The sequence below is a fragment of the Toxorhynchites rutilus genome, chromosome 3, assembly GCF_029784135.1.
Source record: "Toxorhynchites rutilus septentrionalis strain SRP chromosome 3, ASM2978413v1, whole genome shotgun sequence".
Classification (NCBI taxonomy): domain Eukaryota; kingdom Metazoa; phylum Arthropoda; class Insecta; order Diptera; family Culicidae; genus Toxorhynchites; species Toxorhynchites rutilus.
The window spans coordinates 215,684,687-215,703,435 of NC_073746.1; the positions used below are offsets into that span (position 1 = coordinate 215,684,687).

Below are 18,749 nucleotides of genomic sequence, written 5' to 3' on the forward strand. Positions count from 1 at the left end.
GATAAAATGAATAATGTTGTGCTGCATATCATTGAGTTTATAATAAACTACTACTAAAAAATGTGTAACTGTTGATTGTATAACTTTTTTGACGTTGTTTCATTAATTTTTGAAATGATAAAAAATTACTACTTTGCTACTTTACTTTGCTGGTAGGGTAAGAAGGACCACCCGCGGGGTAAAACGGACCATGACGGGGTAAGACGGAGCGATGTTATTTTCAAAAAGTTTATTCGAGTAAAAATAACAGGAACAGTGTTATCTAAGGTGCTAAATGTTTAGGGCTGTTCATAAACTACACATAAACTTCTGAAAAGTCCATCCATATTCCACTTGCAGATTTTTAAAAATGTTCGTGAAAAATTTACCAAATTTTCGGAATCTATAGGGACGATTATCTACGTGGGTCTAATGGGTCTAGAAGTGGTTCGTCTTACCCCGCCGGGCGATCTTCCCCTACGGTCATCTACGGGCCTCTACCAGATGAGTCACCTCGCTGTGATCTACATTCCTGACCGCTGCTGCTCTACCGAGACACAAAGAGTTCTTACATCAAAATACTTAATCATTCGTGTTTCTTGTTTGAACCTTTCTGAAATTCTATTTTCATCTTCCGTAACATGTGAAAACTTCGATACGCTACCTTATCAGATTCGTGATACCTACATCCCGCTGATGGCGCTACCATCTTAAATATAAAGGGTGTGTCACATCAAATTGCATCACGGAAAAAACGCTGTAGAAATTCGCCCAGTAGACCGATCCTTTTGAAAATTTTAGACAGTAAAATAAAAACTATTAAACAACTTTTGGCATTTTCTTTTTATACATACTTCGAGCCCAAGCCTGTATGCTCGCACCTTCCTCTTTACCTCGTCCATAAGGTTCTGTACAACGTCAGGTTGTAGTTTTTTTGAACAGAAATCCATTTTCTCTTGAAGTCCGCCTCCGATTTGACAACTTTTGGGTTCTTCCGGAGGGCCTGCTTCATAATCGCCCAATATTTCTCTATTGGGCGAAGCTCCGGCGCGTTGGGCGGGTGCATTTCCTTTGGCACGAAGGTGACCCCGTTGGCTTCGTACCACTCCAACACGTCCTTTGAATAGTGGCACGAAGCGAGATCCGGCCAGAAGATGGTCGGGCCCTCGTGCTGCTTCAATAGTGGTAGTAAGCGCTTCTGTAGGCACTCCTTAAGGTAACCCTGCCCGTTTACTGTGCCGGTCATCACGAAGGGGGCGCTCCGCTTTCCGCAAGAGCAGATCGCTTGCCACACCATGTACTTTTTGGCAAACTTGGATAGTTTCTGCTTGCGAATCTCCTCCGGAACGCTGAATTTGTCCTCTGCGGAGAAGAACAACAGGCCCGGCAGCTGACGAAAGTCCGCTTTGACGTAGGTTTCGTCGTCCATTACCAGGCAATGCGGCTTCGTCAGCATTTCGGTGTACAGCTTCCGGGCTCGCGTCTTCCCCACCATGTTTTGCCTTTCGTCGCGGTTAGGAGCCTTCTGAACCTTGTATGTACGCAGGCCCTCCCGCTGCTTGGTCCGTTGGACGAATGAACTTGACAAATTCAGCTTATTGGCGACATCCCGAACCGAACTTTTCGGATCACGTCTAAACTGCTTAACTACACGCTTGTGATCTTTTTCACTGACGGAGCATCCATTATTGCCGTTTTTCACCTTCCGGTCGATGGTTAGGTTCTCGAAGTATCGTTTTAGTACTCTGCTGACCGTGGATTGGACGATTCCCAGCATCTTGCCGATGTGACAACTCCGGATTCTCGAAATGAGTGCACAGGATTGATTCACGACGCTCTCTTTCGTTCGACGACATTTTTCCAAATTTACGAAAAATTGACAGTGAAGCATGTCCAACGTGATCTATACACTCTTCTCTGATTATAAGCGAAAGCTGAAGTTATAATTCCTAAAAATTAAATTTCTACAGCGTTTTTTCCGTGATGCAATTTGATGTGACACACCCTTTAGTTGACGAGATGCGCTTTTTTTCATTCAGGCGATCAGGTCTGAGCCGACCTTAACCTAGAATACAGATGCTCAGTTTTGTCGTTCTTATAGCGTTGCCCATAATGAACAACGAGAAAACTCATCAACATTATTTACATCTTCAGCCTGGCTCATGTTCTCGCCTTCATCCAAGTTAAATTGTCAAATATAGCGTTTTTTTCTATACTGGTGTCCATTTTTGACACACTCTAGCAATCACGAAACTTTCTAAGGACTGTGTTCAGTGCAAAATCTAATCGGATCATGCTAAGGGGCGTCAGAATATTCAGACTAAAGTCATCTGTTGAAAAATAACCACCTACCTATTTAAAATTGAAAAATAACATCCTTACTAACTACATCTTATAACAAAGGGTCTGGCCGGGTAAGGGAGTAAAAAGTGCTCCCAAACCAAATCACCAGCTGTATGGCCAATATTGTATAGGATATTAAATAAGAAATTTTGGCGGTTTATATAAACCCCTATGTGGTTTGACGTAGGAGCTATAGTGAAAAACGTACCTTTTCGTTTATTTCACGCCATCCTCAAAAGCTTCGAGACAAAAATTTGAAAAAATACTGAATGTGCATCTTCCTACGATGTATCAAACAAAATTATCAACAAAAAAAATTTATCAAAAATTGAAGCAATAAAAAAAATATTGAAACTTTGAATTTTTTTTTTAATTTAGAGATTCAGTACTATTCTAATTCATATTCAAATGTGTTCCTACGGATTTTCTAGATGTTTGATTTTTTTCAGATTTTTTTCAGTATTGCGCGGTACAAAAATTTTTTTTTTTTATATTTCTAAAGAGTCTGGCTGGGTAAGGGAGTAAAAAGTGGCCTCAAACCAAATCACCAGCTGTATGGAAAATATTGTATAGAGTACTAAATAAAACATTTGGCAGTAGTACCATATATTTGAGTCCTTATATAGTACACCATTGGATCTATGGTGAAAAATGCACCTTCTCGTTTTTTCACGCCATTCTAAATAGCTTTGAGACGAAAATATGGAAAAAAAAATATTGGAAGTACATCTTACTAAGGTGTATCGATCAATATTTTCAAACAATTTCTTCATCAAAAAATCAAATATTAAAAAAAATTAAATTAAAAAAAAAATTTAAATTAATTTTCTTTTATTATGAGATTCAGTACTACTCTAGTTTGTATTCAAATTTCAAATTTATTCCTACGTCTATTTTAGGTATGTGATTTTTTTCAGAATTTTTAGAGTGTTTTTCGCGGCACAAAAAAAAATATAGGAGGTTGTGTCCAAGACATGACCGCATTGTTGACGTAGAACTACGTTGTAGTTTAATTCAAGTCGCTTGTTTATAACTGCGAATATTATTTTAAAATGCTACGTAATTTTAGAAATAACCATTCTACCAGCTTGGTCGCCTTGAAATATTTTTTTCTTGTAGAATCATTTGACGATTATTGTTTGATGATTCATTCTTGTCCTCGCAGAACAATACATGCTCGAGATAAGCGCAGTTATCATCCTAAGTGGAGAAAGTTTTGCTACTGGCAAGCGAAACCAAATTACATACAAAATTCCAGAACGATATTTACTTTCTTGGTGACTAAATAAACGAAATAAACGCTTTTCAAGATTAGCGCAAATGCAATCCTATTTGAAGGGAGTTTTTCAACCAGCACGCGAAATAAATTAATAACTTATTATAACTTATTGAATAACTTGGTATTTCCAAATAATTTTTTTAGTGCACAACACCTGCTTCACCATAGCATCAGTTCAATGCATTGATGCAATGTCAAAGGCTCCAATGAAGCCTTTATGATGACGGAAAACAAACAATGTCCACTGTTTGGAAAAAGGCTGAATATTTGCCTCAGCAGAGGAGGAGATTCATTACTAATACCCTAGCGCACTTTTTCCTCGTATTCCGTCTCCACTCCTCACCGTCCAGCTCGCCCAGCAAACGATATTGATCAGTCAGTGTCCTCACGAAGAATGAAAGTTTGCTTCAGCGAGATCCACTGTTTATACTCTAGGCAAATATTCCCCTTCGTTCTTCTCCCTTTCCTTTGTTCACGGAATCTTACGATTTCCCCTTCGTTGCTTGTCCATAAGTTGCTCGTTATTGACAGCTCTGTTCGGGAAAGCACACAAATGTACAGAACTAATGTATGGGAAAATGGAAACGCGTATAGTTTTCATGAATTTTACCCATTTACACACCATGGGACTGTAATGTATAGCATATCAAACAAATCTTAGGGAATTTCCGATTCGTTTGGTATGTAAATCGCCAGAATCCGTTCGCAGCAAAAATAGTTATTAACGTTAACTTTATTTCATAAAAACGTGACCTGTTTTCTGATATGGCACCCTTAATGAAAGACGTAGTTCTACGTCAAAAAATTATATATATTTTCAGGCATTTCGAAATTTTGAACGAAATATTACTTTGAGACCCACTTTTGCTCTAATTTTTATTTAAATGCATTCGTGTGTGTTGTTTTTTTCACATGTAGCGTAATTTTTTTCTTGAAGTTTTAAGAGGATTGCGCGAAAAAAAAATTTTTTTTTGGCCTTTGGGCATTTTTAGTTTATTTTGAATTTAGAGACGCAGAACTGCTCTGATATTTATTTGAATTTTGTTTTTATATGTCTAAATTTTGTCGGTATATTGCTCTAAATTTCGCTGTACAAAGATTTTTTTTCTCATATCTTGAAATTTATGAGATTATCTTTACATTGGATTTAAATGATTTACCAAATTCATAGAAGTCAGCAGAACGATAGAGCCATGTAAGAAAAAATAGAGTCCTTGTGGAAAGATCATTCGGATTAATGAGAAAAACACTCAAAACATCCAAATTATTATTATTTTTTTATTTTAATCTTACAATTGAAAACCACAAATACAATAAAATAATCGATTTCAAGAAAATAAAAATAATAATACAGACGATGAAGAAAATTATGTTTGTGTCTCGCAATGCTCTCAAACATTCAGGAAAAAATTACACCACATGTAGAAAAAAAGACACATACGAACGCATTTAAATCAAAATTAGAACAGAAGCGGGTCTCAAAGTTATATTTTTTCAAAAAAAAATAATTTTCATAATATATTAAATTTTTTTGATGAAAAAAATTGTTTGAAGATATTTATCAAAACACCTTAGTAAGATGTACATTCAATATTTTTTCAATATTTTTGCCTGAAAGCTAATGAGAATGGCGTGAAACGAGAAGGTGCATTTAGATCCTAGATCCTATGGTGTACCATATAAGGACTCAAATATATGGTACTACTGCCAAAATGTTTTATTTAGAACTCTATACAATATTTTCCATACAGCTGGTGATTTGGTTTAAGGGCACATTTTACTCCCATACCCAGCCAGACCCCTTTGGAAATATAAAAAAATATTTTTTTGAACCGCGCAACACTGAAAAACATCACACATATCTAGAAAATCCGTAGGAACACATTTAAATATGAATTAGAATAGTACTGAATCTATAAATCCAAAAAAAAAAATTTCAAAATTTCAATATTTTTTTTAGTACTTCAATTTTTGATAAAAAAATTTTTTTGATAATTTTTCTTGATACATCGTAGTAAGATGCACATTCAGTATTTTTTTTTCAAATTTTTATCTTGAAGCTTTTGAGGATGGCGTGAAATAAACGAAAAAGTACGTTATTCACTATATATCCTATGTCAAACCACATAGGGGTTCGAATAAACCGCCAAAATTTATTTTTTAATATCCTATACAATATTTGCCATACAATATTTGGTGATTTGGTTTGGGGGCACTTTTTACTCCCTTACCCGGCCAGGCCCTTTAACGAACAGTTGAGCATTTAGATATTTTTCATAGTGCAATGTAACCAAAAACCATACTCAAATGTTTATTTCAGCTAAAGACGACAATGTTCGACGCATAATGAAGGAAATTGAACACCTCTCAGACGATTCGAATAAGCTTTCTCAAATATATGATCTAGCTGCCAGTTTAAGGTGAGAATACCTTCTCGAACGCTATATTGTTTGTACCAACCATTTCTTTTATCATCAATCAAGATGTTCACATCAGTTACTTGAAGAAGCTATCAAGGATTTGCAGCGAGAGGTACAGCGCCAGCTATCGGAGAGACAGACGAACGATGCTCAATTAAATATTCTAGAACTGACTTTGAATTCATCGTAAGAAAATCCCCAACAGACACTCGACGGCAACAGTTTCAAGACCCGTATTTATTATCTTGCAGAAATGGCATACAGAATATGACTGTGGTATTTTCCAAACCGGAAAAAAGAACGCAGTGGGAGGAATCCTTCACGGAAGCAAAGCAGAAGCTTGCCAGTGCCATGGAGCGAAGCCAGGTGCCTGAATTCCTTGTCTCCGTGCCAATCAGAAAAACACGAGCCGGCCTACAATTCACATGTGCCTCCCCAACGCTAGGCATACAGCGGGATGTCTGGGTGTGTAACAGTGATGGTTACGTCGGACAGGTCTGTGTGCTGAGTCTCACACCCGAGCCAACGGTAACCAGTTGCAACGGGGTTTGCAATGCGAGAATACTATGCGTGGCCTCTGTTCCCTCGTCTGATGATAGGTGAGTTGGAAGCTTCATGTTGTAGTCGAGCATATGAGACCCGTCGGGTTGTTTATTGATATTTTGCAAGCATAGGGTGATGCCAACATATTGTAACGTAAAAGAGTGATTCAAATACAACAGTACGGATGTACATTTATCATTGCAGTCAAATCAGTAACAGCGTCAGCATTTCAATACAGGATCCGACAGCTCAGATGAACTCAATAGTCAATTCAACATCCAAACCGGTGGAGAAAAGAAGTTCAAAAACGACAGATGAATCTGCCACCCACCTTAGGAAAAGCACCAGCAATATCCAGCTCGATTCGGACAGTTCCAGTGATGACTCCGAAACGGAAAGTCAACCAGAGTGCGTTGAAAGTACTACGGAAGTTAACACATCTGCGCTACCAATTGTTCATCGACAGCAGGAGTCCAATTCAGAAGATGCGGACGTTCAGCAGCCAACCATGTGGCTCGGCACTGAAGATGGATGCATCCATGTGTATAACTGCACCGACAATATCCGAATTAAGAAAAACAAAATTAAAATTCCACACATAAGCGCGGTTTATTCCATTCTTTATCTTTGTAACCGAGTGTTCGTATCGCTGGCTAACGGAGATGTTTGTGTGTATTGTCGCGACAATAGTACGAGCGCCATTTTGGTATTGTTTGAAGCATTAAGCTCAATGACTGAATTTTCATTTCAGGCGGTTGGAATACCGGGAATCCCTTCACCATAACTGTGGGGACTGTTACCAGTCCGATCACAAAGCTGCTGAACGTCCATGGTAAACTGTGGTGCGCTATTCAGGGATCTATCAAAGTATTGAATACGACTACAATGCAGGTATCTAAGCTTCATTTCGTCGCCCTTATGTAGGCTGACCAAATATTTCAGGAATAAAAACGGGACACCTAAGCCTTGAAAACGTTTATACCATAATATAGGTTGTGCAACTCAATTCGTTCCTTTTCTTACATGAAAAACACAAACACTTCTTTTTCCCATCGGATTCCGTCGCGAAAGAAGCGTTCATTTTTTGGAGCCAAGAACGATTCCAGCCAATTTTCAATGCTCTGCTCTGGATTAAAGCGTATTCCACTCAATGCGTTCTGCATCCATTGAAACAAATGGTAGTCGAAAGGGGCAAGATCTGGCCTATAATTTTTCACCTGATATTTTCCAAACAGTTGTTAACATGAACAGCAGCATGAGACCGAGCGTTGTCATGATGGAAAATAATCGACTCGTGTCTGGTCGCATCTGGACGTTTTTATGCAATATCTCGCTTCAATCGGATCAACGGTTTCGGACACTTCCAGACTTTAACTCCAAAATCATCACTTTCAAATCGCCCAAACCATTCCCTACAAAATCTATCCAAGTCTCCTTATATGCACTTTTCTTCCAATGGAAACAGAAAATCAAAACTTCCCGCATGTGGTGCTTATTTGCAACGGAATTCAACATTTTCAACTCAGTAAAAATTGAACTAGTTTTACACAGCTCAATGACTTGTAAACAATATTTGGTTGACAGATGTTGACACCTCACGATTCATTTATCACCGTCGACTATTTATTAAAACGGAACGAATTGAATTGTACACCCAACTTTATTGACTGAATGAAACCGTTAAAAAAGAAAACAATCAAACATTCTTGGATGTTTGTTGTCTACAACGAAAGTATATTCAGATAAAGAAGCAACTTTACGAAATAGAATATGATTTTTGAAAATTTTATCATAAAATTTGTAAAATTCCAGATCAAAGTTCAGTAATTACAACGGGCACGGATCTTTGTACCACCTTTTTATCTCATAAATTATAATTCCTTTACTCATTGTCCGCTCATCAAACAAAATGTTTTCGTCTATCGGAACAGGAAGGTACCTACTAATGCTACTTTGAAACAGCTTAAAAAAATTTACCTCCTGTACTCCAACTGCATCAAGCAGACGTTTGAGAATAGTTTGCACCTTATTAGTCAAAAACCTCTCTTCCCTTTTATGTCGAAGAATTCCAATGAAATAATCAAAATTAACAGCAATTTCAGCAACATTGTCTGAACATGGCCAAGTTATGTTTGAAAGGACACTAACAATCTGTGATGAAAAGTAACTGTAGTTTGAGACCCGGGCTTCCAAATTAATCGTTCAAGACAACAAGACGTTGACGTGAAAGTAGGAAGGTCAAAAAAATACTGAGAATCCTTTCGATAGAAAATCCAAGAGAAAGGAATAATGCGTTACCATGCTCAAGCAATTTTGCATAATGCTCAACGACGAAGTCGCAAAAACACTTCATTTATTCTTCATTAAAACACAATTGACAGACAAACTCTTTCAGTGCGAATACTCTGAGCTAAACACGAACAACAACGCACCTGCCCATAACGCGCTGTCGGTGAAGCAATTTTTAGCCGATAAGGGCATTCCAGTGCTCGAACATGCCCCGTACTCGCCAGATCTAGCCCCATGCGACATTTTTCTATTCCCAAAGATCAAATCCGTGTTGAAAGGTACCCGATTTCAGTCCGTAGAAGAGGCGAAGGTAAAAGCGACGCGGCTTTTGAACGCCAAAACAGAAGAAGAGTTTCAGCACTGCTTCGGACATTGGAACAATGGAAAAAACGTATGGAAAGGTGTGTGAGGAGTGGAGTATAATGAAGGGGAGCATATCGTTGTACCATAATTTTTAAAATATAACCCTTTTTGTAACCAGTCTCGTTATTTAATAGCTTTAGAGGTTTTAGAGGGCACGGAACGTTGTTATTGCGGTTCAACACTCCTCTCCCCTCTCTAAAGTAGAGGAGGGGGGTTGCATAACTCGAGAACTAATTCAGCAAATGGAGCCAAATTTTGGATGTTAGGGTTTCTGAGTACGAGAAATGTTTCTATGATGGTATGACACACCTCCCTCCTCTGGAATGGAGAGGGGGTCCCATGAAAATATAAAACATATTCCAACCAAACATGACAATTGAAAATTTGAGAATTTGGACCCATGAACGTTCGCTTAGCAAGAAAACGTCAATGTTTGAAGGTATTGATAACAAAAAATAAATGGGCGGGACGAAGTTTGCCGGGTCAGCTAGTAAATATATATTTTAATTTTATACTCAAAGTACGGTACAGATTGATAAAAATACGGGACAGTCAAAAAATGGTCGAAAAAACAGTATTGTTCCGTTAAAAACGGTACGTTTGGTTAGCCTCCCCTCCTGAAAATATTTTATTCTCAAGTTTGCATTTATTTATCCATTTCAGGTTGACAGTCAGATACAAATATCGAATGATTCGAAGCCCATCACGAATATGACGGTGTCCAATGAATACGTTTGGATATCTGTGCTGAACTCATCACATATCAAGTGCTATCATTACGATAGGTATATTCGATGCTAACAATTCACAAACATAATCCTCACAACAACGATTTTTTTTTCAAGTTTCGAAATAATGTTCGAGGTTAATCTGGCTCCTTCTGTCAACAAAATGCTGTCCAATTGTGACGACATCATTCGGCAGCATAAGGCAGCCTGTCTTCGCGTAACCTCCTTAATGGCATGCAAGGATCTCATATGGGTAGGAACGAGTGCAGGTGTTCTATTAACAATTGCGGCAGCCAGCATGAGCAAAGGGACATCCCTACCGGTCGTAACTGGTACCTTGTGCATCACATATCACTTATGGCTACTCAGTAACTTTACCATTTCTAGGAATACCTCACGGCCACACGGGACACGTACGGTTTTTGACGTTTGTGGAGGCACCGGTAAGCAGCAGCAGCACGGAAGAATCAGCTAAACCAACAATCAAGACGGATGCTACGACCGGTAGTCGTAGCTCTAACCTACTTGTGATATCGGGAGGCGATGGTTACGAAGACTTCAGAAGTGCTGGTAACAACTCACTGAGTGAGATCGCAGGACGAGAGGATAGCACAAATCATTTGCTCATTTGGCAGGTTTAGTACTGCTCCACTGTATTTAGTTGACATTCGCTTGCAGAAGTAATTGCAATGCGTTTGTACGAGCGCAAAAATTGATTTACATCTAATTCAACATTTTGTATTAGCAAGCTGGACTTGCCAATTGTTTTGTATTGTTTTCAATGCTGGCGCTCAACAACAACAACTACAGCAACAGTTAGTTGAATGAACAAAATAACTTCTTATTTGAATTGTATGACAATAAATGCCATAGTTTTTGGCACATAATTCCAAAGCCGAAACAATTTTTCTAAAAAATTATTTGTATAGATTTTTTAGCATGCTTATAAGAAAAAATGTGAGTGTCAATATTTGTAATCGTTGTGTAATGTGGCATCGTGGAAAATACATGGCCTAATATCTCTAGATCAGAAGTTCTACGGAATTATAAACCTTTTCGACCGCCTAATGGATACAGGATACCTTTACTCTTATGAATCGATGTACGCCAAAAGTTGTCAAAATCTCCGAACAATCATACTATTATGTTCACCCTCCAAGTTTTAAAAGTATTTCCATGTATCATCAGCATCTGTCTTATGCTCTACTATACATTTTATAATGAGATATAAATACCAAAAATGGCGCTCTGCATATGAAAATTTTACAAATTGTACATTTGAAACTTGATAAGTTAACATTCGCGGCGAGTACATGAAGGTATACCGATCGAAAGTCGTACCCTTTCAGATTCAGCATGGAAGCCCCTAGGTGTGTTTTTGTAAACTTGTGCACATAATAATATGCGATTTATACAGCGTTCTAATTTGTACGATATATATATATTTATATATTCCAGAAAAGAAAACAAAATAAGAAGGTTCAAGTTATTAAATAAATTCGATGTTCGAATACCTGAAACAAACACGTTACTGACAGAGAATCTGATATATAGAGAGTAATATTTATAAATCTCTAATCGCATAAATAGATCGCCGACTAATATTAGCTAAGCGTTAATTTATTTATAGTGTAGAACCGAGTATACAGTAATTCGTAAATTTATATACAAAGAGATAAAATGTAACTAATTACTTTGGAAAATAAAGAAGAATTGCTGTTATGTATCAACTGAATCACATTTTTTTGTTCGTTATATTCATTTACAGAAGCATTCCGATGCATCACCATCTTGCGGACATTGAACTTGCTAAATTCATCCACAATGAAGGCTATCACATTGCCATTCACGTTTTTCTCGCGATTCAGTGTTTACTAATATATTACTTTTACATTGACATTGCATTGTGCTAACGTTTGCTGAGGGTAGAGAATCGTCAGTTCTTTCTTACTTTAGCATTCCTACAGGTGATTCATCGGTGCCTTCGGTAGCCCATAAATAGCGTTTTTGCGTCCGAAAACATCGTACATTGTTTTCCGGTGACTATCAACTCCCATTATGTATATTGTGTCTAATGTCTATCGTATATCGTATTCATAAATGATACACACATTATTCAACAGGGTAAAATGTTTTGAAGATCGTTGCACCAATACAAAACATTAATTTGCCCCTATCATAGATCAGATCAGTTTTATAGTAATCATCGTTCACTTTAAGAAGTGTAAGATACTCGCAATTCGTCTGTGAACATATACCTCGGAGATTAAATGATCCTTTGCCAACCTTAGATACCACAAAATTTTTCAGTGCTACGTGTACGCAATCCTCGGTAGAAAACTACCAAATACCCTTGGTAAAGCAAACATTAGTAGAATTTACAATTTTGTTGTACATATTCTCAACAATCCTCAATAGGCAATACGGAGGTATATATGGATTTTATTCTAATACGTGCATTTTCGGCGGGAAAATGTAACCGTTATTGGGATTACGAATCATGGCTCTGCTTGACATATGTGTTTATTAGTACGGTAGAAAATGACTATAGATTGGTAGCATTTACCAAAAAATTCGTTATACACTCGTCAAAAAAAATAGAGGAAGTCGGAAATTTTAAGTGATTTTTGACATACTGTAACTTCGTGAAAAATCAACGCATATCGATGGGATGTGCATCATTTTGAAACTATAACTTCAGGTATTAAAATATTTTACGTACATAATTTTATCTTTGTGTGTGTAGGTGTAGTGGGCAACAATATCTGGAAGAAATGGAAAATCCATTTTTCTTTGTTTTTTCAAGAATATTCGGTACGGTACTTTCCATTCATTTGGTACAAAATATTTTTAATACATTTACTCGTTTTATGCATATTAATTACTCACACGTTTAAATAGCTTTACGCGCAATAAAATTCCACAAAAAGGTTTTTGGCTAATTATTTTACTCTGTAACAATCTCAGTTTGAGGCATCGCAAAATTGAGTGTACACCTTAAATTTCTCCAAATAAACAAACCTTGTAAGTAATAGCGAATTCGCTTTTGAAACTGGGTTAGTTCTAAACTGACTCTGTAATAAAAAACGTTTTCGGGTTCACGAATGAGGCGGTTTGTTGGTGTGCGTTATATAGTCTGATTTGTTTACATTTGCGATGACAAATGTACAGTGACGACGTCTGGTGGCGATATCAGGTGCTTTGAAGGTGAATTATTCTCTATCAGATCAAAAGGACCAAGTCCAGTGTAAAATTATACAAAGTAGAATGAAAATTTCTCCTTCATGTTGTTTGATTACCTGACACATGTAGTCCTGACACTCACTTAACCAATTGTCGATTCATTTCCTGTTTGTTCCACAAATAATATACCACCATTATAATATAAAATCATCATCAGACACAGTTTTCGTTTAATATGTTTTTTGCAATTTCGAAAAAGAAAAACTCTTAGTTCATTACACAAAAAAACATATTCGAGCTTGAGCTTGAGCTTGAGCTTGGGTAGACTGTACAATTCGTAGTTGCTCTCCGTGATTGACATGAACCAACCAAATTACATGAACCAACGCGAATTATCGACCATTCGAAAAAAAAAATCTGAAAATCTTGTATGTCACGACACGCGGCAGAGAAAATAATTATTTGACTAGCTATATATTGTATTTTTTATCCCGCGAACTCAAGTCGCGATGAGGGAGAGTTAATTGTGGATAGTTAACCTGAGAAGGATACCGATATAACTCCTCTAAACCTTATCAAACTGGCGATATATTCATATCGTAGTGTGTATTTAACCTCAATTGTGGTGACTGAGAGTTATTCTAGGGAAACCTGAGAAGGTAACCGATCGAACTCTTCTAAACCTCTTCTCAACCAATCGATAAAGTCCGTTAATATTCGTGTATTTTGTATGAAAATTCAATTCTGCCGATTGAGAGTTACTTTTGGGAAACCTGAGAAGGTAACCGAGAAATTTCCTCCAAACCTAATCAAACTGACGATATATATTTCTTATTCAACGCGCGTGTTTATTTAAGCTTAATTACGAAGACTAAGAGTTATTTTAAGGAAACCTGAGAACCGATTGAGCTCTTCTAAACCAATCCGATCGTCGATAAACTCCGTTAATAATCGAGTATTCTGCATGGAAATCCAAACCTGGCGACTAAGGGTTATTTTTAGGGAAACCTGAGAAGGTAACCGATATAACTCATATAAACCTTATCAATCCAACGATTTAACCTCAATGGCAACAGAGAGTTATTTTTGAGAAACCTGAGAAGGTAATCGAGAAAATTTCTCCCAAACCTAATCAATTATATTATATTCTATATTCTTCTATATATAAATGATTTTATTTAACGCGCGTAGTGTTTATTTAAGCTCAATTGTGAAGACTGAGAGTTACTTTTGGGAAACCTGAGAAGGTAACCGATATAATTCCTTTGAACCTTATCAATCCATCGATATATTATCTTTTTCAACCGTAATCGTGGCATCAGAGAGTTGTTTTTGGGAAACCTCAGAAGGTAGCCCAGAGAACTCCTCTAAAATTGATCGGACCACAACGCAACGGCACAACGGCGGACAAATAAACATAAATGTTACAATACCAAAGAAAAACATTAGTATTACATACATATTTAAGTGGAGCCAAACTATAAATTGCCATAACTACAGACGAACAGTACCTACAATAACATCTCAACATTACTCGAATCCTTTTCAATTCAAATTAGTGTAACAATTTATTCTGAATCTGAACATATACCTCCGATTTCCACATATATTACAGATAAAAACAGACAAACACAGAATATTACCAAAACACACACACACAATTCAATAAACATCATTGTTATGGAAAGAAAAACCGATTCAAGGAAAAATAATATAACTCACATAACATTGCAGTTTTAATGTTGACGAGAAAAGTATGAATCTCTGGCAACCCAGATGCCATATATGTTACAAATAAAGGCAAGCATTATACGCATACAAAAACACTTCTGCAGCCGGTGCTGTGACGTTCCAGTAGTGGTGATATCATCACTGCGCCTTTTCAACTCTGCTCGCTGGTATCCCGGAGAGCAGTGGGATATCCCTTTTCTGCTCACGTTGCTGCTGCTCTTCTCCAATATAGTGCAGCGTTTCACCCACACACGCATACTAGCGGTTACATTAAAACACGAACGAACATGACCGAACCGGTCGTGATTGAAAACAGTTTCACATAAATGCCAGAAAAAACGAATGAATCCTAACTAGGATATTAAATAAAGACAGTGGGAGCAACTAAGACAATTGGTTGTAGTGCTTCGAAAACAACACTTTCCATGAGACTGATGCCACGCCATCATTATTAGACAAAATAATACGACACACAACCAAACACGTCCTCTTTCCACTACTACTCGCGCGAGACATAAACAAAGATGAACACTAGCAATCGATTACTAAAACAGACAATTCGAAACAAAAAATGTCCGTCTAAAATATTCAATAATAATATTATGTGATTTTCTCACTCACAAACTAGTTTTCCAACACTGTATTTTGACCTTGGCATCGGTAATGATCTCTGGAATTTTAAAACACTTACTCTCCCTCTCCTAACACTGAAGAAACTCTGCGAGTGAACAGGCTTCGGACCCATTATCGAGATTATGAATTTTGAAAAATAAGAAGGAAAATGCAAATGGTAGAACAAAAATACTTAGCTGGGATGTTTCTCGGCTTCTATATAGCATGGCTAACTATCACTCACACATACACATAACCACAGCATACGATAGGATGATGCGGAAAACGAGCAAAAATCGCGGCCGGAATGTTTATTTTTAACAAATTTACTTGTTGGGAGCATCAACTAAGCATATAATAATTTGGAAGAAAACTCTACAATATATCCCTTCACAATAACAACATCACTTTTGGCGTTAAATGGCTTTAAAAAAAGTCACAGAAGGGTTGTGTCCGAGACACGACCGCATAGTTGACGTAGGATTCCGTTAGGCTATCTGTTGATTTCAGATATGTTTGAAGAATTACATCGTTAAACTCTTTTATAATGATTTGGTTTTAATGTCTCTGTTAGGGAACACATTGTGGTAGGAACAAAAGTTTCCCCTACTAGTGATTCCCGATAATCGTTCGATTAATCGATTAATCGAATACTTCCTACAGAAATCGATTATTAATCGAACGAATTATGCACAACCAATAATCGAAGCGAACGAATAATTTTCGTCGATTAATCGATCCAGAGAAAAAAACGTACGGCTGCTGCAGTTCCATCCTGAACTTCAATTATTATCTTTGACGCTCCCCTGAACTCGTTGAGGAAGCTCAACGCCGTCAACGCGAATTGAGCTTCGTTTACGAGTTTAGCGTAAAAGATAATAATTGATTAATCGATTATTTGGGGCGATTAATCGTATCGAATATCAAACTGCTGAAAAGTATTCGATTAGCTGATGAACGATTAATTTCATAAATTGGATATCACTACCCCCTACTTTCATGTATTTTCAATGTCGATTTCCCCCAGGCAGCTTGGTTTTGATGTCTCTGTTAGGGACCCGCCGCATGTGTCGTCAATTTCGACCAATCAGAAGTGGGTATTTCCGTTAGGATAGGGGCTGAGATTTTTCAATTGTTCGATAGTTAGTTTCATGACATATATTATTTTCTTAAAAAAAAAAATTGTTATGGAGTGCCGAAATCTATTGAAGCAAGAATTTCATCAATCCATCAAGAAATGACTGAGCAATGATCGTTTGAAATTGGACAATTTTCACGATGTGCTCGATTTTCGATTTTCAATTTGTACCCCAATATGTTCCCGAAAGACGTAATCCTACGTCAAAACAAAACAACCAATGAACTGTTAATAGCAGCGGGTTGAACCGAAACACATCGAAATACGTTAGGCAACGAGAAATAAAAAATAAACGCGGAGCTAAGAAAAACTGCATCCGCACCCGACGACTGCCCGATCGAGACTCATTACACAAAAAAACATATTCGATACGTAAAAGTAAATTTTCATTCATATTTTTTTTATTTTAAAATCCACCTGAAATCCATAATTATTTTCGCCTCCAAATGACACTTAAATGTAAATATGGGTTGTGTAGAATAATCGAAAAATCAAAAACATAAAAATATAGTTTTTGACGTGGGACTACGTCTAACCGGAGTATATGGGGGGTAAAATGAAAACCTAAACACAGAACATGCTGGAAAAAATGAAAGATTCCGAATGCTTATAACTCGAACATTTCTTACTGGATCGGAAAGATGTTTGCATCAATTGATAAGGAATATTTCTACGCATCTATCGCATTTAATAAAATGTTATTTTTTATTAGATAAGCAATTGAATAACTGTAAAATGTGAAGCGTTATCTAAACGCCCTAACTCCCTCGTTTTTATTGGCCCGATTTACGGTTTCCCCAACACAGCCATCATAACCAAGCAGCCGTGGGGAAATCGGCATTGCAAATACATGAAAGTATGGGAACTTTTGTTCTCACCGAAATGTGTTCCCTAACACAGACTTCAAACCCAAGCAGTTTTGGAGGAATCGGCATTGCAAATACATGAAGGTCAGCGGTATTTTTATAAGGTCAGCGGTGTTTCCCTAACACAGACTTCAAATCCATGGAGTGTGGGGAAATTGGCATTACAACTTCATGCAAGTCGGGTTTTTTTTTGTTTCGACTGAAATGTGTTTCCCCAACACATTGACATTGCAAATACATGCAAGTCGGGGCCATTTTTTCCGACTGAAATGTGTTTCCCCAATACAGATTTCACAACCAAGTCTGGTGTCTGGTGAAATAGGCAGTGCAATTTCAAGTTGGGGCTATTTTTGTTCCGACTGAAATGTGTTTCCCTAACACAGACCTCAAATCCATGGGAAAATTGACATTGCAACTTCATGCAAGTCGGGGGTATTTTTGTTACGACTGAAATGTGTTTACCTAATACAGACTTCTAAACTAAGGTGTCTGGGGAAATCGGCTTTGCAAATAAATGCAAACTGCGAGTACTTTTGTACTCACTTGCCTTTGTGCAGACTAAAATATGTTTCCTTAACACGGTCTTCTGAACTTAGGAATGTGGGAAAATCGTGCAGACATTAGGGGCGAATAAACTTTCAAGTTCAAAACCTCTATAGTATAAAAAGTAGAAGTTGAAGTAGTTGATTCATGCATGCCGGGGGTACTTCTGCACCCGCATGTTTTTTTTTGCACTCCGAAAAGTGTTTTCCTAACACGGATTACAAAAAACGGGTACGAACACAACGCTTTGGTTCGCTTATTCAAGATTGCATTGAAGGATATGCCTTCATATCTTCTGCTCATTGAATTTCTACGCATACCATTTTATGATTAGGCAAAATGTTGATAACCATTTGCTGCGATAACGCCTATAGATTAAACAATATGCGTTCAAGGTACATGTCAAAATCGAAACTGAGTGCGTGAAGTTCATCAAATGAAGCATATTCGCGTTTCGAGAAGTACGTACCATTGAGAGATGCAGACTTCAGAGGGGAATGTAAAATAAAATAATCGTTTGATAATTCCTAAACCAAAAGGACTGTCTTTAAATTTACTTGTAACGAAGAACATAATCTATCACAATGCATAAATTGACTTTACATGGCATTTATTCAATCTCTTTACTCACAAAGCAAATATATTGAAATCGAAAATTGTTTCAATCAAAAATTTAATGAATACAAATCAATGATTGCTAAGCTAAGATAGTCCCACGTCAATCTTGGGGTT

At 37.2% G+C, this 18,749-nt stretch overlaps 1 protein-coding gene across 2 annotated transcripts in view; it reads left to right on the forward strand.

Moving 5' to 3' along the window:
* The window catches only part of LOC129779951 (uncharacterized), a 177,638-nt gene extending 165,959 nt beyond the window's left edge, over positions 1–11,679 (forward strand). Inside the window, exons 11-18 of one of the 2 annotated variants that reach the window (XM_055787746.1) lie at positions 5,922–6,021; positions 6,085–6,207; positions 6,273–6,620; positions 6,769–7,253; positions 7,316–7,455; positions 9,880–10,001; positions 10,062–10,276; positions 10,332–11,679. In XM_055787746.1, coding sequence (XP_055643721.1) covers positions 5,922–6,021; positions 6,085–6,207; positions 6,273–6,620; positions 6,769–7,253; positions 7,316–7,455; positions 9,880–10,001; positions 10,062–10,276; positions 10,332–10,585 — 1,787 coding nt within the window. In that variant the 3' untranslated portion in view covers positions 10,586–11,679. Of the gene's footprint in view, positions 1–5,921; positions 6,022–6,084; positions 6,208–6,272; positions 6,621–6,768; positions 7,254–7,315; positions 7,456–9,879; positions 10,002–10,061; positions 10,277–10,331 lie in introns of those variants that run through there. The other variant, XR_008743807.1, reaches the window with a different exon arrangement.
* Positions 11,680–18,749: the final 7,070 nt, after the last annotated feature.